The 23,169-nt window shown below is 43.2% G+C and overlaps 1 protein-coding gene across 1 annotated transcript in view; it reads right to left on the bottom strand.

The window, feature by feature from the left end:
- Positions 1 to 2,113: 2,113 nt before the first annotated feature.
- LOC311126930 (gamma-aminobutyric acid receptor subunit pi) overlaps positions 2,114 to 23,169 on the bottom strand; it is a gene marked incomplete at both ends in the record, with an annotated part of 79,117 nt that continues 58,061 nt past the window's right edge. The window contains 8 exons of the mRNA XM_084158642.1: positions 2,114 to 2,473; positions 2,835 to 3,025; positions 3,462 to 3,614; positions 4,346 to 4,483; positions 16,223 to 16,305; positions 19,187 to 19,404; positions 20,255 to 20,322; positions 21,691 to 21,803. Of these exons, the coding sequence (XP_084014768.1) occupies positions 2,114 to 2,473; positions 2,835 to 3,025; positions 3,462 to 3,614; positions 4,346 to 4,483; positions 16,223 to 16,305; positions 19,187 to 19,404; positions 20,255 to 20,322; positions 21,691 to 21,803 (1,324 nt within the window). The remainder of the gene's footprint in view (positions 2,474 to 2,834; positions 3,026 to 3,461; positions 3,615 to 4,345; positions 4,484 to 16,222; positions 16,306 to 19,186; positions 19,405 to 20,254; positions 20,323 to 21,690; positions 21,804 to 23,169) is intronic.

Raw genomic sequence — 23,169 nt, 5'->3', positions numbered from 1 at the left:
AACTTTTAGGGGATAAACTAGATGGCTATATCCAAATACTTTTTGATTTGCTTGCCATCTATAGTGGTGGTGACAGTAGTCTGACTGACAATTTTACCAGGACGAGGACTTGCCGATGTCAAGCTCTCAAAAGCCTAATTTCTGATGAAGCAAGCTAATAACACATTGTTTGCTTAGCTAGCTAGCTACCTGCCTAATGGATAAGCTACCATCACGGATTTGAAATTACATGATCAATTGTTGTTTACAGATCATGAAAAGCATGAAGTTATTTGCTGTATAACTGATGATAGAGCTAAATGTGGAATAATCAGAAATGTGAAGTTCTGACTATGCTCTTCAATGCTCTTTTTGTCGTGAATTGTTAGATACTACTGCACTGTTGGAGCTAGGAGCACAAGCATTTCACTACATCCACAATAACATCTGCAAAATATGTGTATGTGACCAATAAAATGTGATTTTATTTTATTTGAAGAGATGATGATATTAAAACCAAATAGTTATAACATTGATTTAATAATACCTTGAAAACGGCACATAGTTGTCAATGGTTTAGCGGAGCTGGGGGTCTCCTTGTCCCCCAGCAGGCAAACTGAACGCTCTGCACCTTATTGTGACGTTTTATTGATAACGACCTATAGACTTCCATTATGTACATTAATTAAGAGAATGCATTAGTATGTCATTGTCATGAACAAGTCATATGTTGTTATTTTATGCTATGGACAACCTGCTTGTCAATGGCTTTCGGATATGGGTGATAGCATTGTAACAGAAAAATGCACTTCATATTTAAGATATTCAAGGAAGTAATAAACAAACATGCATTGAGTGTGAGACTGTTTCTGTCTGCACAGGACTATGAAATCTTGCAGTTTTCCTTTTGCATGCTGATATAGCATGCTGTTACTTTAAATGAAATATTTTTTATGCAGCAATGGGAACTAATAATTTAACATTTCAAAATGTACTGTATTAGTAGTTATACGGAACAGAACAAAGTCAAAAGGGAACCATGGAAAGATTACAAATCAAATTGAAATCTTTGGTCCTTTGTTATTACTGATATGTGAAAACATGATTGGGAATATATGACATTCATCATCACACACAACACTCACACAACAGAGGACAAGGAGGCATGTTAGTTCAACCCTTATCTGGATGATGAACAGATGATTGATGATGACATCCTGTTAAAATACAGTAGCGGTTTCACCTCTATTGAAAAGGTACTAGCTTTACCATTAAGATGGCATGTATCACAAAGCTCAGTGGAAAATACTATCTACCAGCTCCAATGAAAAATCCTACATATATCACTGTTACTCCACTAGGTGCTGTATATTCATACCATTCTATTGCATTATTCCTGTCCAGTTAAGGTGCTGGCAGTTGTCGCCCTTGTAAAACATACTGGAACAGAATCCTATGATGACAAATGATATAAAACAGTTTATGATTCATTGAGAGTCTATTTCCATAATGTGGTGGAGGGAGCCAAGGCCACTGGATTAATTATAGAAATAAAATATGAGAGAGAGAGAGAGAGAGAGAGAGAGAGAGAGAGAGAAAGAGAGAGAGAGAGAGAGAGAGAGAGAGAGAGAGAGAGAGAGAGAGAGAGAGAGAGAGAGAGAGAGAGAGAGAGTGTGTGCCATTCGGAGCTTAAGTGTGGACCCAGCCTAACCCAGAGGCACTCTGGAGGCTTCCCTTCGCAGTGAGGAGCTCAGTCATAAATATTACACCATTACACAGCGCATCCAGCCACTAACTCCTCTGCTCCGCACCAGCCATAGGTCATCTATCAGCAGGTGATGATGGACAGAACGTCCTGGAAATTAATCAATTATGAGAGCAGTAATGAGCTGAATCAGGTACAATAAATGTGGCATGGACATTTGATCCTCCTCAGGATGTTGTGCTGTAGTTGGTGGTCTACTGTACACTATGCCTCACTCATGACCGTAAATGTAAACATGTGCATTGTTTGAGAAAAAACACATACAGTATGAACAAATCACACTTACAAACAGAAACACACAGATTCAGACACCCACCCCCACACACACACACAGGCACATGCACATACCGAAACACACACTCCTGTGTGTTACAAGTACAGGTAGTATGTCCAGTAGAGGAGGTTGACGAATACAAAGGAGAGGGGGAAGGTCCTCCTGGAGTAGTTGTCTATTAAGTGGGGATTCTCCACATGGCAACAGTTTGCAGCTTTGCGCAGGATCTTGCGGAGGAGAACCAGGACAGTGATGCAGCGGTTGGGGGCCTCCTCAGGGGCCTCAGGCTTGGGTTCGCTGCCAGTGGAGCTGGAGGGGCCTAGTTCCAGCTCTGCCATGGGCGCTGAGGCTGCAGCAGCTTTCTCCTTACGCCTCTTGGCCCTATTGTTTTCAGTGGCGATGGTAGTGACCATGCCGTTCATCTCCTCGTCAAAGCCTCCCATCTGGTGACCGTACTGGAGGGGAGGGAGGGGGAGAGAGAGGCACAGCAAGAGGTGTGAAGAGTACACTTACTAATGCACCAAAACTGATGCTATTGACTGAAATGAAAAAAAAGGACAAGATACTTACATTAATAGTGTATGCGACATTGCAGCAGACAAGAAATTATGAAGACGATGAAGATGATGACGATTCTGATAATGATGCTGATGAGGATGACGATAACGAGGATGATAATAATGATGCTGATGATGATCAAGATCATGAAAATGACGGCAATGACGATGCTAATGATGATTACAGCGACAATAACAATGATGACGAAAGTGACAATGATAACCACACCACTGTCGATAACAATGCAGAAGGCCTCACCATGACAATGTTGGCGTCGGGGTGGTTGAGGGTGCAGAAGTGGGCCACTGCGTACTCGATCAGCGCTCCGAAGATGAAGCTGAAGCAGATGCCCAGGTACACGTCGATGGCCTTGATGAAACAGTTGGCATTGGGCAGGGACGTCCTGGCACCCATCATCAACGTGGTCATGGTCAGAACCGTGGTCACTCCTGTCACAAACAGCAGCACAATGGTTGGATGAGTCATTCAATCTTTGAAAGCATCAAGATCGCCAGTGTCCTGGAGTTTTCCTTTCAATTCACAAACAACAACAAAACTATATAGCTTAACGATGAACTACCACTTGTGGTCACTCCACACATGTAGAAATCAATAGGATTCAGCTTGAGTTGAGTTACCTGGCCTTAATTCACCAGTCTAGATGTATACGTTATATTACAGTAATACAAAGGTAGGCTAACAGGAGTATGATTCACTTGTGGAACATCCTGCTTTCTCTAACCGCCTGCATTCTACACGTTTTCAGACAGCCAAAAAGCTTCTGATCAGCAGGTTTGCATGGAGTAGAGTGTGATAGGATGGGAAAGGCATCTGCTTGGTTTTGATTGGTGGGTGTGTTTCCTGGTTTAAGGAACAGTGGTTTACCGATGCAGACTCTTGCGGGGACGGAGGACTGGCTGATCCAGAAGGAAACCCAGGACAGGACCACCAGCAGGCTAGAGGGAACATACGTCTCCAGGATGAAGTACAGGATGCTTCTCTTCAGCTCAAAGTGGAAGATCAGCTTGGGGTAGTGGCCTGTGAGAGAGAGACAGAGAGAAATGAACAGCAGAGAGACATGAGAATGAGTGTGCTAATAGAACCCAAAGGTTCCTTAAAGGGTTACATTTACTACCAACTATTCATTTAAAGGGATAGTTCACACAAATTACAACATTACATATTGGTTTTCTTACCCTGTAGGCAGTCTATGGACAAGGTAGGTACAGATATAAAAATTTTTTCGCATCATGTTCAAATCATCTATAAGTGACTTTGTTGAACTTCACAATATATTTTAGATACTTCGGATGATTTGGACATGATGCGGGAACATTTGTAATATCGGTACCATGACTTGAGTGGGATTTGTGCCACAAATGCTAAAATGTTTGCAAATGGAAACACTGCCAGGGAAATTAAACCAAAGCATGGATTACTGTCATACCATGTCCATAGACTGCTTACAGGGTAAGGAAACTAATGTGTCATTTTGTAATGTGGGTGAACTTTCCTTTAAAAGATGAACATGGCTAACATTCATAGCTAGATTATAATTTATTTTGAGTTGCTTAGTTGCCTGTCCCCATAATTGCCAAAAGCTTCATGCTGCTCAATATTATTTTTGGCACACAGAACCAAATGTGGCACGCCCGTTTGCCAGCTAATGCTTCATCTGTCACAAGAGACTAAATCTAAACAGTAGTCAAACAATATTTGTGAAAGGATAATGAAAGGATAATGTTAGAGGTAGGAGTTGAAAGTCAAACCTGTTTCATAGATGGCCTCAGACGCAGAGGTGTAGTGGTCCTCTACTGTGTACTGAGCTAGACGCAGCGTGTCCAAACCACTGACCGACTCATTCCCTCTGGTCCAGTAGAACATCACATCATTGGTGTTGTAGCCCCCTGTATAGCGAGGGAGAGAGAGAGAGAGAGAGAGAGAGAGAGAGAGAGAGAGAGAGAGAGAGAGAGAGAGAGAGAGAGAGAGAGAGAGAGAGAGAGAGAGAGAGAGAGAGAGAGAGAGAGAGAGAGAGAGGGAGGAAAAGAAAGATGAAGTCAAGTAAAAGGCAGTGAGATAGCTAATGGGGGTCTATTACACTAAGCGACTACATGTTTTGCAATAACACTTTATCACACATACCAGTGTACTACTTACTATACATCTAATAGAAACACAAACAGTCATCCATTAAACAATGAATAAGGGTTAGCTGGCTACTGAGCTGTAAGTGTGCGACAGCCACAGGTAAACTTTAAAATGTTAATGTTTTATTCAAACTATATTTTTATTAAATATGTTGTATTAAATAATAGTAGCATACAGTAGCAACAGCCCTCCATTGCTCATTGTGAAGCACTGTGACATCCAGCAGGAGTGAATAGGAAATGCTAATGCAAATGCAGCTTTAATGTTCATTCAATACTTCAAGAGAGGGAGAGAGAAGGGAAAAAAGAGGGCAAGAAGGAAACAACGGCAATGAGGATATCACTGCTTTAACAGTTTCCTTCCTGCCTAACACAACAGCAGGTAATTCATATATATTTCAGGTCTTATATTTTGTCAGGACCTTACATAATCCTACAGACCAGTTTACACGGGATTTAGAAGACCTCACAGTGACACTGTATAACAATGTCTATTAAACTTAGTAGCAAGCTGCTTACTGTATAAAGCCACAAGCTATAAAGGACTGATAATGTGGGTACTGCTCCGGAACAGACCTGGGGTTCAAATGCTATTTGAAATAATTTAAAGTACTTAAACTGTGCTTGATTGAGCTTCCCTGTTGAAATGAACCAAATGAAAAATCCCAAAAATGCGTTGCCCGCCCACCTGGCACATCAGGCGGGGTAAAGCAAACGCTCAAAGGATTTGAAAGATTTCAAATAGTATTTGAACCCAGGTCTGCTCCGAAACACACATTTTCTATGCTCAGGTAGACATTTCCTTTGGAGATTCATTATGAGACGTAGTTCAGTAATTAACCTGCAGAGGACGCTGTAGCATAAGAAGCCCTACGAGGCGACTGACTGGAGAAGGAGAAATATCCTGGGACACACAGGATCCCCATTTCCTGTTGCTTCATTAGATCAAATACTCATTGTTTGGCCTTTTATCAATTCAATTTGCTCACCTCCTGTGTCTTCTCTCCTCAGTTCTCTCTCGCCTCCTTATGAAAAAGGTCAAAGTTAACCGAGGAGAGTCGGCGAAGAGAGTGAACGTGGATGGAAATGCGCTTGTTTGAAAATCATTCTACACTTGCGCATCATTAGGCGAACAACGTTTACAGGGGTGGATCCCAAAATAAATGTGTAAAGTGCTCAAAACAAATGAAGTTAGTTGTGCAAGACATTTTTATAGATAAAACAATAAGTAACCTATCGTTTTTAAACGTGTGCAGGTTTTTCTCCTCTGGCAAAACAAAAGCTGATTGAAAGGGTGTGTGGCAGATTTCAAAACTCTTCTGCGGTAGGATACACATGAGTATTCCTCGTTGAAAGGTGGCTATCGAGGAGGGGACGACACTCTTCCGTTTGCCTACTAACGAAGAATTGACACAGTCCTCGACCACTTATCGGTTTCCGAGTCAGGGGGGAGAGAGGACTGAGGAGAGAGGACTGGGGAGAGAGGACTGGGGAGAGAGACAGAGGATGGTCTTTTACTCTAATGATCTCATGGTTCTTACTCTGCCATCTCACCATCTCCCCTGACGTATGAAAATCCAGGAAGGCATACATTATTGAGGAAAGTGTGTTTAATGTAGTATGCAGAGCACCCTGCCGAAAAGCAACAGAGACTTTGAAGCTGCTGAGGCTCAGGATCTCTTGTTGTACCTTCTTCAGTGTTGTTATGTTTACCCTTTTACCGACTGAACTCGTTATTTTCATGACTGCCGGGTCAGGGCAATGTGCAAATAAGGGTTTGAAGCATGCTCCGGTGCCGCAGTCCTGTGCAGTAGCACGTGAATGGTTACATTAGGACATTAGGGTGTTGAGGTGCTCTGAAGCCTGAAAAGTGCACTACCCTGCAGCCTGGAGAGGTGAAAGCTTTTGCCTTTTAAAATATACTGCTCACTGAGACAACGAGATGGGGGCATCTTTAAAATGGCTGCATAGAGACTTTTAAAATCTTCAAAACCAAATTAATACAGCATCCTCCACTGTGGTGAGTGTGGTCTCATCATTAAGCAACAATCAAACATGGCTGTGAATGTCTTCTAACTCCAGGCCTTTTCTGCTGTCAGCAGCCACTAAATTTGTCACCTTCATCTCTATCTAAACATCTGGCGCTCATCTTGTCTTTAAACTTCCCTGTTGGAAGTGGAGTGCGGCCTGGGGAGTGAAGAGGAGCGGGGAGCGATGTTCCATTTTTGGCAGCACATTAAAAAGAATGACACCTCACAGTCTGGCTCTTTTCAGTGTGCTGCTGAAGCAAGGCTGTGGGAGTCTGGGATGCACAGTATATGTTTAGCCTGGCAGTAATGTAAAGGGAAAAATAATTTACTTGACTTGAGTTAACCTCTACATGTATTGAGTGGGATCAGTGGGACATTTGGTTCGAAGTACTGCTTTGGCAGTGATATGGCTATAGCTTAGCACGACTTGCACTGGCGTAACACAATTATGTAACACAGAATGTGTTTGCCAGACAGCCACTCACAAACTGATGATCGCTGTCCATGGTGCTGAAATTGCGACATGTCTATGTGGCTGCATGCCTATGAATCGATGATAGGCTTTCTGTTGTGCAAGGGCATGTACATTGAGTATACCAAACATTAGGAACACTTTCCTAATATTGAGTTTCACCCCCCTTTTGCCCTCAGAACAGCCTCAATTCCATTGGTGTATGGACTCTACAAGGTGTTGAAAGCGTTCTACAGGGATGATGGCCCATGTTGACTCCAATGCTTCCCACAGTTGTGCCAAGTTGGCTGGATGTCCTTTGGGTGGCGGACCATTATTGATAGACACGGGAAACTGTTGAGCGTGAAAAACCCAGCAGCGCTGCAGTTCTTGACAAAAACAGGTGCGCCTGGCACCTACTACCATACCCTGTTCAAAGGCAATTCAATATTTTGTCTTGCCCATTCACCCTCTGAATGGCACACACACAATCCTGTCTCCTCCCCTTCATCTACACTGATTGAAGTGACATCAATAAGGTATCATAGCTTTCACCTGGATTCACCTGGTCAGTCTGTCATGGAAAGAGCAGTTCTTAATGTTTTGTATACTCAGTGTATATCTTTGCTTTAGCTAATGGATGCATGTTTATTGGTAGGCCTATTTGGTCATCATTTTCTCATGTTAAGCCTAACATTTCACAAAGCTATACATGGTGTTGCAATGCTGCCATTTTTAGACTGCTGGCTGGTGGCAATAATGTAATTACTTGTTCAGTATTTAAAGTTGGAAACTCAAACATTGCAGATTGTAAAATAAATGTTGGATGCAACAGCATACTAATCAGCTAATAAACAACTGTCCTGTATAGGCTACCTGAACCTGCATGACATGAGCTGTCGTCGTGCTCTCTCCCAGCTTGGATAGAAAGTTGCTGTGCGTAAAACCAGTCTATTAATGCCAAATAATAAAGTCAGTCCACCCTCAAAACGCTAGCTTACTAGGGATTGTTTCATTATGCAGTGTACTATCTATAGCTATTTACCATATTTAGCTGCTATTTAGCTGCTATTTACAAACTTTTTATAAAAATTACACATCAAATAGCCTAATAATGAGGAAAAAAGTAGTCAGCTTGAGGATAAATTCAGCCACTATTTCTTGTTGAACTCAGCAGGTTTTGTCTGGCTAATAGCCTACACAAATGGACTGCAATTTACAAGGTAAATTAAATTAAATCAAATTAAATCCAACTTGAGAAACTCCCCTGGTCTCCTGAAGTTTTTTTTGTGTGCAAATGTTTTCACCACGGCCTGTAGGTTCAGGTTTTCTGGCCCAACTGTTTTCTATAGGATACTTAGTATTGCCAACCCAGACTTTCCTGAGACATTGTGCATTACAGCCTATGTCCATTGTGCTGTACACAATTTAAACTTAGTCGTGAATGATGCATGCCAAGATATACCAGAGATAAAGTGGCTTGCGAAAGTATTCACCCCCCTTGGCATTTTTCCTATTTTGTTGCGTTAAAACCTGGAATTAAAATGGATTTTTTGGGGGGTTTGTATAATTTGATTTACACAACATGCCTACCACTTTGAAGATGCAAAATATATATACATACCCCTAGAGCTGCTAGTCTCTAGGGGTATGTCTCTATAAGCTTGGCACATCTAGCCACTGGGATTTTTGCCCATTCTTCAAGGCAAAACTGCTCCAGCTCCTTCAAGTTGGATGGGTTCCACTAGTGTACAGCAATCTTTAAGTCATACCACAGATTCTCAATTGGATTGAGGTCTGGGCTTTGACTAGGCCATTCCAAGACATTTAAATGTTTCCCCTTAAACCACTCGAGTGTTGCTTTAGCAGTATGCTTAGGGTCATTGTCCTGCTGGAAGGTGAACCTCCGTCCCAGTCTCAAATCACTGGGAGACTGAAACAGGTTTCCCCCAAGAATTTCCCTGTATTTAGCACCATCCATCATTCCTTCAATTCTGACCAGTCTCCCAGCCCTGCCGATGAAAAACATCCCCACAGCATGATGCTGCCACCACCATGCTTCACTGTGGGGATGGTGTTCTCGGGGTGATGAGAGGTGTTGGGTTTGCGCCAGACATAGCATTTTCCTTGATAGCCAAAAAGCTCAATTTTAGTCTCATCTGAATAGAGTACCTTCTTCCATATGTTTGGGGAGTCTCCCACATGCCTTTTGGCGAACACCAAACGTGTTTGCTTATTTTTTCTTTAAGCAATTACTTTTTTTTCTGGCCACTCTTCCGTAAAGCCCAGCTCTGTGGCATGTATGGCTTAAAGTGGTCCTATGGACAGAGACTCCAATCTCCGCTGGGGAGCTTTGCAGCTCCTTCAGGGTTATCTTTGGTCTCTTTGTTGCCTCTCTGATTAATGCCCTCCTTGCCTGGTCCGTGAGTTTTGGTGGGCGGCCCTCTCTTGGCAGGTTTGTTGTGGTGCCATATTCTTTCAATTTTTTAATAATGGATTTAATGCTGCTCCGTGGGATGTTCAAAGTTTCTGATATTTTTTTATAACCCAACCCTGATCTATACTTCTCCACAACTTTGTCCCTGACCTGTTTGGAGAGCTCCTTGGTCTTCATGGTGCCGCTTGCTTGGTGGTGCCCCTTGCTTAGTGGTGTTGCAAACTCTGGGGCCTTTCAGAACAGGTGTATATATGCTGAGATCATGTGACAGATCATGTGACACTTAGATTGCACACAGGTGGACTTTATTTAACTAATTATGTAACTTCTGACGGTAATTGGTTGCACCAGATCTTATTTAGGGGCTTCATAGCAAAGGGGGTGAATACATCTGCACGCACCACTTTTCCGTTATTAAATTTTTTGAAACAAGTTTCTTTTTTCATTTCACTTCACCAATTTTGACTATTACATGGAATCCAAGTAAAAATCAATTTAAATTGCAGGTTGTAATGGAACAAAATAGGAAAAACGCCAAGAGGGATGAATATTTTTACAAGGCACTGTAAGGGTCTGTTGATTTGCAACCACGCAACTCGAACGCCGGTTCACCAGTATGAACGAAATCGCAAACCGCTTTTTTTGTTCAAGCCCTCAAGAACTGTTGTCCACTAAATATGATAATCTGTTTGCATCTGCCAACAATCCCCTCCTGTATTCCCTGTGTACCCACAACTACGTGGCCTCACACAGTTCCAACTCCATCATCAAGTTTGCTGACGACCCAACAGTAGTAGGCCTGATTACCAACAACGACGAGACAGCCTACAGGAAGGAGGTAGGCACTCTGAAGGCGTGGTGCCAGGTAAACAACCTCTCTATCAACATTAGCAAAACAAAGGAGCTGATTGTGGACTTCAGGAGGAACCAGGCTGGACACGCCCGCTTCCTCATCAACGGGGCCAACGTGGAGATGGTCAATAACTTCAAATTCCTTGGCATACACATCTCAGAGAAGGTGAAATGGTCTAACCACACGGACACCGTGGTGAAGAAGGCACGACAGCAACTTTTCAACCTCAGGATGCTGAAGAAATTCAGCCTGTCCCCGAGGGACCTCACTGTGTTCTACAGGAGCACCATCGAGAGCATACTGTCGGGCTGCATCACAGCCTGGTACGGCAACTCCACCACCGTGGAACGCAAGGCTCTTCAGAGGGTGATACGTGAAGCCGAATGCACCATTGGGTGCACACTGCCAGCCCTACAGGACACCTACAACACCAGGTGTCACAGGAAGGCCATCAGCCACCCAAGCCATGCCCCGTTCGCCCCGCTTCAATCATTCAGACGCGGGCAGTACAGGAACATCATGTCAAAAACTGGAAGTCTGGCCAATAGTTTCTACCCTCAGACCATCAGGCTGTTGAATACCAGGCTGGACACGCCCGCTTCCTCATCAACGGGGCCAACGTGGAGATGGTCAATAACTTCAAATTCCTTGGCATACACATCTCAGAGAAGGTGAAATGGTCTAACCACACGGACACCGTGGTGAAGAAGGCACGACAGCAACTTTTCAACCTCAGGATGCTGAAGAAATTCAGCCTGTCCCCGAGGGACCTCACTGTGTTCTACAGGAGCACCATCGAGAGCATACTGTCGGGCTGCATCACAGCCTGGTACGGCAACTCCACCACCGTGGAACGCAAGGCTCTTCAGAGGGTGATACGTGAAGCCGAATGCACCATTGGGTGCACACTGCCAGCCCTACAGGACACCTACAACACCAGGTGTCACAGGAAGGCCATCAGCCACCCAAGCCATGCCCCGTTCGCCCCGCTTCAATCATTCAGACGCGGGCAGTACAGGAACATCATGTCAAAAACTGGAAGTCTGGCCAATAGTTTCTACCCTCAGACCATCAGGCTGTTGAATACCCACCACTAGTCAGCTACCTGATTTATTGTTTTTATTTTACTTGGTCCCCACACCCCCTCAATGGTCATGCTGTTCCACCTGTGGTCATTCCCCCCCACCCCCTCAACAGTCTTTACTCTGCCTCCACCCCAATGGCCATTTATTTATTAATCAATGCTACAGTTGTTATGATGTATATAGTGCTATTTCTATTTCTATAGTTGGTTGTTTTATTACCATTTTCATAATTGTATTTAACTTAGTCCTGCATGTTGGAGCTCAGAACCTAAGATTTTCACTGTACCCTGCAATCACACCTGCAACCCAGTATATGTGACTACTTTACACTCTGAATGTGAATCTGAATTGGCTGTCCAGAGCTTCCTATACAGTTGATCTCTTTCAGTAACGTGTTGAGGCAGGCAATTAAGGAGAATGAGAGGCTCAATTAAAGATGTGGCAGATCTGCTGTATTTGAAGCACAACTCACTTCTGCCCAGTTTCCCTGATGTTGCTACGGCAATCAAGCTCTTTTTACCGTTCTGTAACTGTCGCTTCGGGGGAGAGATCGTTTTCTAAACTAAAACTCATAAAGAACTACCTAAGAAGCATTAGGCTCTTGGTCTGATATGCACTTTTGAGCACCTGAGCTAGCTCCACTCATTGCACTAGCGCCGTCGTAGCCTTGACCACGGAATCTGTTCACCGATATCCCCTTATACGTTCAATCAGCTTCCTAGTACATACGTATGGAAATTAAAAAGGTTAATAAGAGTCATATATAATCAAATACTGGGGAAAGTACACCTAAACATGTACACACTCCTGCTCGCTTTCTCTCTTTCTCGGTCTTGCTCTCTCTCTTTCTCTCATAGATACAGTGCATTCAGAAAGAATTCAGACCCCTTGACATTTTACACATTTTGTTACGTTACAGCCTTATTCTAAAATTGATTAAATTAAATCTACACACAATACTCCATAATGACAAAGCAAAAACAGGCTTTTAGAAATTTTACGGACTCCTGCGTTGTCTTGGTTGTGTGCCTAGGGTTGTTGTCCTGTTGGAAGGTGAACCTTCGCCCCAGTCTGAGGTCCTGAGCACTCTGGAGCAGGTTTTCATCAAGGATCTCTCTGTACTTTGCTCCATTCATCTTTGCCTCAATCCTGACTTGTCTCCCAGTCCCTGCCGCTGAAAAACATCCCCACAGAATGATGCTCCCACCGCCATGCTTCACCGTAGGGATGGTGCCAGGTTTCCTCCAGACGTGACGCTTGGCATTCAGACCAAAGAGTTCAATCTTGGTTTCATCAGACTAGAGAATCTTGTTTCTCATGGTCTGAGAGTCCTTTAGGTGCCTTTTGGCAAACTCCAAGCGGGCTGTCATGTGCATTTCACTGAAGAGTGGCTTCCGTCTGGCCACTCTACCATAAGGCCTGATTGGTGGAGTGCTGCAGAAATGGTTGTCCTTCTGGAAGGTTATCCCATCTCCACAGAGGAACTCTAGAGCTCTGTCAGAGTGACCATCAGATTCTTGGTCACCTCCCTGACCAAGGCCCCTTTCCCCCAATTGCTCAGTTTGGCCGGGCGGCCACCTCTAGGAAGAGTCTTGGTGGTACCAAACTTCTTCAATTTAAGAATGATGGAGGCCACTGTGTTCTTGGGGACCTTCAATGCTGCAGACATGTTTTGGTACCCTTCCCCAGATCTGTGCCTCGACACAATCCTGTCTCAGAGCTTTACGGACAATTCCTTCAACCTCATTGCTTGGTTTTTGCTCTGACATGCACTGTCAACTGTGGGACCTTATATAGACAGGTGTGTGCCTTTCCAAATCATGTCCAATCAAGTTGTAGAAACAGCTCAATTTTGAGGCTCATAACAAAGGATCTGAATACTTATGTAAATAAGGTAGTTCTGTTTTTTTTTATATACATTTGCAAAAAAAAATAAAAACATATTTTCATTTTCTCATTATGGGGTATTGTATGTAGACTGCCTCGGGAAAAAATTAATTTAATCCATTTTAGAATAAGGCTGTAACGTAACAAAATGTGTAAAAAGTCAAGGGGTCTGAATGCTTTCCGAAGGCACTGTAAACACCCCCCCCCACATGCATGCATATACACTTATAATACACACACAATACACACACACACACACACACTCGTTCTCTCTCTCTCTGTTTTGGTAATTAAAACCATCATACCAAATGAAACCCAATGACACAACAGAGCGACAGTTCAGAGGGACAGCTCCTTTCCTTAGCCATGGCACCCTTGTATCAGCCTATACAGAGAGCTATGTACAGTTTGTAAATATGTAATCATTTTAAAGTGTTTAAAAAAGATATACACTACGAGTCAAAAGTTTGGACACACCTACTAATTCAAGGGTTTTTCTTTATTTTTACATTGTAGAATAATAGTGAAGATATCAAAACTATGAAATAACACATATGGAATCATGTAGTAACAAAAAAAGTGCTAACAACTCAAAATATATTTTATATTTGAGATTCTTTAAATAGACACCCGTTGCCTTGATGACAGCTTTGCACACTCTTGGCATTCTCTCAACCGGCTTCATTAGGTAGTCACCTGGAATGCATTTCATTTAACAGGTGTGCCTTCTTAAAAGTTCATTTGTGGAATTTCTTTCCTTCTTAATGTGTTTGAGTCTGTTGTGTTGTGACAAGGTAGGGGGCTATACAAAAGATAGCCCTATTTGGTAAAATACCAAGTCCATATTATGGCAAGAACAGCTCAAATAAGCAAAGAGAAATGACAGTCCATCATTACTTTAAGACATGAAGGTCAGTCAATACAGAAAAGTTCAAGACCTTTGAAAGTTTCTTCAAGTGCAGTCGCAAAAACCATCAAGCGCTATGATGAAACTGGCTCTCATGAGGTCAGCCACAGGAATGGAAGACCCAGAGTTAACTCTGCTACAGAGGATAAGTTCATTAGAGTTACCAGCCTCAGATTGCAGCCCAAATAAATGCTTCACAGAGTTCAAGTAACAGACACATCTCAACATCAACTGTTCAGAGGGATCTGTGTGAATCAGGCCTTCATGGTTGAATTGCTGCAAAGAAACCACTACTAAAGGACATCAATAAGAAGAAGAGACCTGCTTGGGCCAAGAAACACGAGCAATGGACATTAGACCGGTGGAAATTTGTCCTTTGGTCTGGAGTCCAAATTGGAGATGTTTTTGTTCCAACCACTGTGTCTTTGTGAGACGTGGTGTGGGTGAACGGATGATCTCCGCATGTGTATTTCCCCCCGTAAAGCATAGAGGAGGAGGTGTTATGGTGTGGGGGTGCTTTGCTGGTGACACTGTCTGTGATTTATTTAGAATTCAAGGCACACTTAACCAGCATGGCTACCACAGCATTCTACAGCGATACGCCATCCCATCTGGTTTGGGCTTAGTGGGACTATCATTTGTTTTTCTACAGGACAATGACCCAAAATACACCTCCAGGCTGTGTAAGGGCTATTTGACCAAGAAGGAGAGTGATGGAGTGCTGTATCAGATGACCTGGCCTCCACAATCCCCCGAGCTCAACCCAATTGAGATGGTTTGGGATGAGTCGGACCGCAGAGTGAAGGATAATCAGCCAACAAGTGCTCAGCATATGTGGGAAAGCATTCCAGGTGAAGCTGGTTTAGAGAATGCCAAGAGTGTGAAAAGTTGTCATCAAGGCAAAGGGTGGCTATTTGAAGATCCTCAAATATAAAATATACTGTGATTTGTTTTACACTTTTTTGTTTACTTCATGATTCCATATGTGTTATTTCATAGTTTTGATGTCTTCACTATTATTCTACAATGTAAAAAATAGTAAAAATAAAGAAAAACCCTTGAATGAGTAGGTGTGTCCAAATTTTGACTGGTGGTGTACCTTCTTTTTGGTTTTAAATAGCTAAATGTTTATAGAATTTGTCTGTATTAAATGTATTTGTTTTCTCCCCATGAATTCATGGCAAATCAGCTTTCTCAAAATAGCTAGCTATCGATGCTACATAGCTAGCTAGCTAGTGTGTTTTGATTCGATTCAAATACACCAGGCAATTTTTTGTTGTTTCTACTGACTCCTTGACTTCAATGCATGATGAGCTGGCAGTGACGATTTCAAGCTCAGGAGGGTTCCTCCGAAGTTATGAGCTGGCTGTCATTATTATCTTAAGTGAATGGAGAGCTCAAAAACAAACTTCATTTCCCGTTTTACAAGACCAGACAGAGTGAACGGCTACAGAGAAGTCGCAGTCAGACGGCGGGGGCGGTGAGGTGCCCGTGAGATGGCTTGAATGGAAGGTGAACTGTGCTGCCTGCCTCCGAAGGGCTTGCTCATCTTCTCCTGTTGACCTCCTCACTCTGCTCAAGCCATGTGGTTCCCTCTTGACTGTTGCTCCCTCTGTTGGAAGCTTGAAACTCTCAACATGTTCAACTCTGGCTGAAAATCATAGTCCAGGCCTACTCTATCATATAGCTGTTTTATTTTATTATTGTTAGTTTTACTTTTCAAGCGCTTTGAGATTATTTCTGTAATGAAAAGCGCTATAGGAGTTGAATAAATTAGAATTATTATTATTATTATTAGACAGCCACATTGCTGCCTAGCTGTAGAAGTGAATCTGAACGGAAATCTTACAGCTCTCCAGTTGCAGAGTGCAGGTTTGCTTGTCCATGGGGTATTTGGTCAGATCCATGTTGCAGGCCACAGTGGTGGTGATCCTGGAGAGATGAGAGAAAACGGTTAACAGTTGTCAACCTCAGAGGCTTCTTTCCCCTTAGCAGAACCATCTCAGTGTTTCCCCATGTATTCCCTCTGGCGTACCTCTGAAGGCACTTCTACTGCTCATTCTGTCCCTCTCCTCAATCCTAAAATAAGCCCATTGCACTGTTCAATCACTGCTTTAGAAAACCCAATCGCTAATTCTACTTGAGCACACTGAGCAATATTTGATTTAGTGATCCTGCAGGGAGTTATCTACACAAAACAAAAATATAAACATAACATGTAAAGTGTTGGTCCCATGTTTCATGAACTGAAATAAAAGATCGCCGAAGTTTTCCATATGCACAAAAAGCTTATTTCTCTATAATGTTGTGCACTAATTTGTTTACATCCCTGTTAGTGAGCATTTCTCCTTTATCAAGATAGTCTATCTACCTGACAGGTGTGGCATATCAAGAAGCTGATTAAACAGCATAATCATTACACAGGTGCACCTTGTACTGGGGACAATAAAAGCCCACTCTAAAATATGCAGTTTTGTCACACAACACAATGCCACCGATGTCTCATGTTTTGAGGGAGCGTGCAATTGGCATGCTGACTGTAGGAATGTCCACCAGAGCTGTTGCCAGATAATTTTATGTTAATTTATCTACCATAAGCTGCCTCCAATGTCGTTTTAGAGAATTTGGCAGTACGTCCAACCGGCCTCACAACCACTGACCACGTGTAACCACGCCAGCCAAGGACCTCCACATCCGGCTTCTTCACCTGGGGGATCGTCTGAGACCAGTCACCCGACAGCTGATGAAACTCTGGGTTTGCACAACCGAAGAATATCTGCAAAAACTGTCAGAAACCATCTCAGGGAAGCTCATCTGCGTGCTCGCCGTCCTCACCAGAATCTTGACTTGACTGCGTCATAACCGACTTCAGTGGGCAAATGCTCACCTTTGATGGCCACCGGCATGCTGGAGAAGTGTGCTCCTCAAGGATGAATCCCGGTTTCAACTGTACCGGGCAGATGGCATGTGGGCGTGTGGTTTCTGATGTCAACGTTGTGAATAGAGTGCCCCATGGTGGCGGTGGGCAGTGGTGTAAAGTACTTAAGTAACAATACTTTAAAGTACTTAACTTAAGTAGTTTTTTAGGGTATCTGTACTTTACTCTACTATTTATATTTTTAACTAGTTTTACTTCACTACATTCCTTAAGAAAATATTATACTTTTTACTCCATACATTCTCCTTGACACCCAAAAGTACTTTGTATTTTGAATGCTTAGCAGGACAGGAAAATAGTCAAATTCACACACTTATCAACCGAACATCCCTGGTCAACCCTACTGCCTCTGATCTGGCAGACTCACTAAACACGCATGCTTTGTTTGTAAATGATGTCTGAATGTTGGTGTGCCCGTGGCTTTCCGTAAATAAATAAAAAACAAGAAAATGGTGCCATCTGTTTTGCTTAATATAAGGAATTTGAAATGATTTATACTTAAGTATCAAAAGTAAAAGTATATTTTAAACCAAATACGAGTTTTGGTAAGCGGCCCTCTCTTGGCTGGTTTGTTGTGGTGCCATATTCTTTAAAAAATTTAATAATGGATTTAATGGGATGTTCAAAGTTTCAGATATTTCTTTATAACCCAACCCTGATCTGTACTTCTCCACAACTTTGTCCCTGACCTGTTTGGAGAGCTCCTTGGTCTTCATGGTGCCGCTTGCTTGGTGGTGCACCTTGCTTAGTGGTGTTGCAGACTCTGGGGCCTTTCAGAACAGGTGTATATATACTGAGATCATGTGACAGATCACGTGACACTTAGATTGCACACAGGTGGACTTTATTTAACGAATTATGTGACTTCTGAAGGTAATTGGTTGCACCAGATCTTATTTAGGGGCTTCATAGCAAAGGGGGTGAATACATATGCACGCACCACTTATCAGTTATTTATTTTTTAGAATTTTCTTTCATTTCACTTCACCAATTTGGACTATTTTGTGTATGTCCATTACATGGAATCCAAATAAAAATCCATTTAAAGTACATGTTGTAATGCAACAAAATAGGAAAAACGCCAAGGGGGATGAATACTTTTGGAAGGCACTGTACTTTTTCCACCACTGGCGGTGGGGTTATGGTATGGGCAGGCATAAGCTATGGACAATGAACTCTATTGCATTTTATCGATGGTAATTTGAATGCACAAAGATACCGTCACGAGATCCTGAGGCAGATTGTCGTGCCATCAATCCGCTGCCATCACCTCATGTTTCAGCATGATAATGCACGGCCCCATGTCACAAGGATCTGTACACAAATCCTGGAAGCTGAAAATGTCCCAGTTCTTCCATGGCCTGCATACTCACCAGACATGTCACCCATTGAGCATGTTTGGGATGCTCTGGACCGACGTGTACGACAGCGTGTTCCAGTTCCTGCCAATATCCAACTTCGCACAGCCATTGAAGAGGAGTGGGACAACATTCCACTGGCCACAATCAATAGCCTGATCAACTATGCCAAGGAGAGGCAAATGGTGATCACACCAGATACTGACTGGTTTTCTGATCCACACCCCTACCTTTTTTTAAAGGTATAGGTGACCAACAGATGCATATCTGTATTCCCAGTCATGTGAAATCTATAGATTAGGGCCTAATCTATTTATTTCAATTGACTGATTTCCTTATATGAACTGTAACATCTTTGAAATTTCATGTTGCGTTTATATTTTTGTTCAGTGTAGTTCAAGGCTCTTTGCATTGATGGATCCCTGTGTGTGTGTGTGTGAGTGTGTGTGTCCGTGTGTGTGCATGCATGCATTCATGCATTCGTGCGTGCCTGTGTGTGTTTCTTCAGGCGACCTACCTCAGGGCGTAGAGCACTGTTCCATTGGGGAAGATCCTGATCAGCCTGTTCTCCACAGTGATGTCATGGAGGAAGGACTTCTTAGAGTCTACGATGAAGGTGTCTGGTACCCAGAGCAGCTCCACCAGCCTGCCGTCCAGACTCAGGCTTTTGTTCCCCTCAAACACCAGGCGCTCGTCTGTCCAGCGCTGACGCAGGAAGATGGTGGCCGTGTAGTCCTATAGAGCAATATCAAAGGTCAGCATTGCGCGATTGTACTGCATTTATAGTGCATCTTCAAGTCTAACCGCTGATTCAAGTCTAACAGCTGATTACATACCATGATAGACATACTGGAATGTAATATGTATTTTAATATCACAATCAGGGGTGAAAGTAAGCTGGTACTGTCCGGTACGGCATCCCGGTAAAATAATTGGTGGGGATACATCAGCCTTTCACAATATCACAGCCTATCACAATAATTAAAACAAAATGTAAAGAAAACTGTATGCTATTACAACCTTATATATCATTACCACGTTAGAGGCATGAAAAATTAGTGAATGGACTTGAAAACGTATACGTTTACGCTCTAAAATGTGATGTGGTTCAACGAGAACAGTGACATTTTGCCAAGGCAGAGATGAATGGCAGACACCGAGACGCGCGCAGACAGCAGAGGACGCATAAATTCTGGCCTAATGAGAATCGGCAAATGTTAGAGATGTCTCTTTCCATTCACCACTGTTTGGAGGCTGGAAATATGTTGTGAGTGGATGAACGAATGTGCCCTGGTATCCGAGTAAAGGAGTCCTTTGAAGTGATTATTTGACAATCAGATGACAACATTATGACTGGTTGTGTTTATGCCACAAAAAAAGTTAATACTTTTCAAAAGTTCAATGACAAATCTTTACGACTAGTCTCACAGAGATCCTATTGAATTAATAGAGATTCTATGTAATTCTATGATTAGGCCCATTAAAAATAATCATAGTAAGTCCCATACCGGGAAGAAATTAAATCTACTTTCACCCCTTATCACATTGTACAATGCGTCATAAATGACACAGGAAGTTGTCCCACCATGTTGATCTCTGATATGGTGTCAATGCTGGCAACGTCCAAACTCATGCCCACAGTCACTGGCCCATCTACAGAAATGAGACAGACACACAGAGAAAGGGCAGGAGGGGAGAGAGAGAGAGAGAGCAAGAGATGTAAGTGCTGTACTTCCATGTCAATAAAGTATATTTTATTAAATTGAGAGAGGGACAGAAAGAGATCGAGAGAACGAAAGTAAGAGAAACTGCAACAGAAAGAGAAAGAGAGGATTCAGAGCACCATGAGGAATCATAAAGCAGTATAATGAAAGGAGTGTTATTCAAAACGCCTCAAAACAAAAAAGAGCATGTTTGGGAAACTTAGTGCTGAATACTCGACATCAGTGGCAACAGCAAGAGTGTTGCGTGCAGCCCCCTACATATGTGAATTATCCTCTCTTCCCCTCTCTCTTGTATAACAACATTCTAGTATTTCTGCTTTTGCTTGCCGAGAACAAGGTCACCTAATCTTTGTGCATGTATGTAACTCTATATGTAGGCATGCGTGGGTGCTCCTGGACCCCAGGAACAGAAGCTGGTGCGATTGTAACAGCTAATGGGAATCCAAATAAACAATTAAACTTCTGTGCATACCAAGCTCACCTACACTGGGGACTCTGTAGAGAGAGAGAGTGTGCGCGCGCGTGTGTGTGTGTGTGTAGGCATGCGTTCGGAGCTGCCCACCTGTGTGGGGATCATGGGGATCAGGAGTGCACTGATCTCTGTGAATTACATTTTCTCTGATTCGGTTCAGTGTCATCGATTATTAATCAAACAGCAGGCAAACAAAACAATCACATTTAGAGGGATTCTCTGAGACAGAGACAATGACAATGACAAGGGATTTGTGAGAACTACAAACAGTGCAGAGGATCAAAGGCTACAATACGTCATGTCACTGTCTTTACAAGGTTACGCTGTACGGCATCCATATTAGGAAGTCACACTGAGTAGGCCTATGCATGGAAATGTTGACCACTGTACAGCATCCATATTAGGAAGTCACACTGAGTAGGCCTATGCATGGAAATGTTGACCACTGTACAGCATCCATATTAGTCACACTGAATATGCATGAGAATTGTGACTCCTCAGAAAAATGACAATTTGTCAGCTGCTTACTATTGATACGAACTGCCTACCCCTATGACTAAAATCACCAGGTGTGTTCATGTGTTGGTAGCATGTCTTTAGTTGTATTTAGTATTAGCAAATGTTCATCATGCACATACCGTGCTATTCATGTGGAATGAGATTGCTTCCATCTGGCAGGTAAAGGCTCAGGGAGATGCATAGCCTTGTCAAAATAAATCTTGAAATTAATATGGGAATATGGTAAGGCACACAATCACACAGACAAACAAACACACACACACACACACACACACACACACAGCTCCCTTGATTAGTTTCCCTTACTGTCAAAGAAAGGCCTGAGGTACTTGTTGTATCCTTTCATCAACTTCTGAATGGTGGGAGGCAGAATCTCTCCCTCCTTCACTTCAGCGCTGAGCAGAGAGTTCTCTAACATCCTGAGAAGAAGAAAAGAACAGAGAAAGAAGGCATTTTATAATTTAGTGTCTCTCTCCTTGGTGCATTCATCCTCAGTTCAGATCGTCAATACCTCCTGAATAGCTTAAGCTGTGGTAAGCAGAAGTGAAGCACCCAATTGAAAGGCCTCCAAACAACTTGGAATGAAAAGGGAGAAAAAATACTAAATGTTCTTATTTGGTTTACTTTGATCCCAACGGGGTCAGAATACTTGAAACATTCCATCATCAGCATTCTTCAATTCCCTCCTCTTCCTCTACACGCTTGACTCTGCTCATCTGAGCTCAGATCAGCTTCCATATCCAGTTCCACTGATTGCTCTCCTTAGGCATTGGGGCAGTATAGGGAGATGATTATTTCACCAGGGATTGAGGGTAGAAGAACACTGAAGAACACATTCACGCACCTTCCCCCGTGGTAGTACTGCCGTTTGTGCATCATAATCTGGAATCTAAATATGCTTGCGAATGGAAGAAGCCCTGGAGCTTTGTTAGTGATGTAAGGAACACTGAAGGAAGGCAGATCAGGCCAAGTTTAGTAGGCAGATACATTCATCTCCATCCGCTAGTAGGCATGTACATGTCCTTACTATGCTCACAGCCTGTCACGGTTCAGACAGACGACCAGAGGACCACAATTGCGTCACACCAGAAAGTTTATTAAAACTTAAGGGAAAAGGGAAGTAGGGAGTGAGTGAAGGCTCCAGGGGTTACTGGGAATAACAGGGATTCCGTCCAATGTGCTGGGTCTGTGCCCCCCCCCAGTGGCAGCGATGCGTCCTATGACGCCGGTGGTGGGTGGTCCAGAAGTCCTGGGGGGGGAAACACAGACACAACGGGGCGGATGAAACAAGGCAGAAGTACAGTTCAAGGGAAATCCAAATACGTTGTAGCAAGGCAGAAGGCTGGTCAGAGTTACCGGGATCGAAGAGTAGTCAGGAGTCGTTATGGCAGAAAGCAGGTCTGGTTTTCCTGGGGCAGAAGAGTATCCAAGAATCAGGCAGGTCCGGGGTCACAAAACAAGGGTGAGCCAGAAGCGCGAGCAAACAGGTTCCGGGGGTGAGCTTTGCAGACGATCTGACAAAGGAGAGCTGAAAGACAGGGCTTTAAATACTGGGAGAGGTTAGTGGGTAATGCAGCGCAGCTGGCAGAGTAATTAGAGCAGAGCAGAGCAGAGCAGGGACAGGTGGAGCTAGTTAGGCTGAGTAGAGAGAGTGGTGAGCAGAGTGGAAGATAGTGGAAACAAATTAAGGTGGTAACCCGGTGGAGTGAGAGGGCTCATGACAGAACCCCCCCCCCCAAGGGACGGCCCCAGAAGTCCCAAGAGCAACACCACGCCGGGCGGGAG

This window comes from Coregonus lavaretus, assembly GCF_964263955.1.
Source record: "Coregonus lavaretus genome assembly, chromosome: 1".
NCBI lineage: Eukaryota > Metazoa > Chordata > Actinopteri > Salmoniformes > Salmonidae > Coregonus > Coregonus lavaretus.
This window is presented reverse-complemented; position numbering and strand designations above follow the sequence as displayed.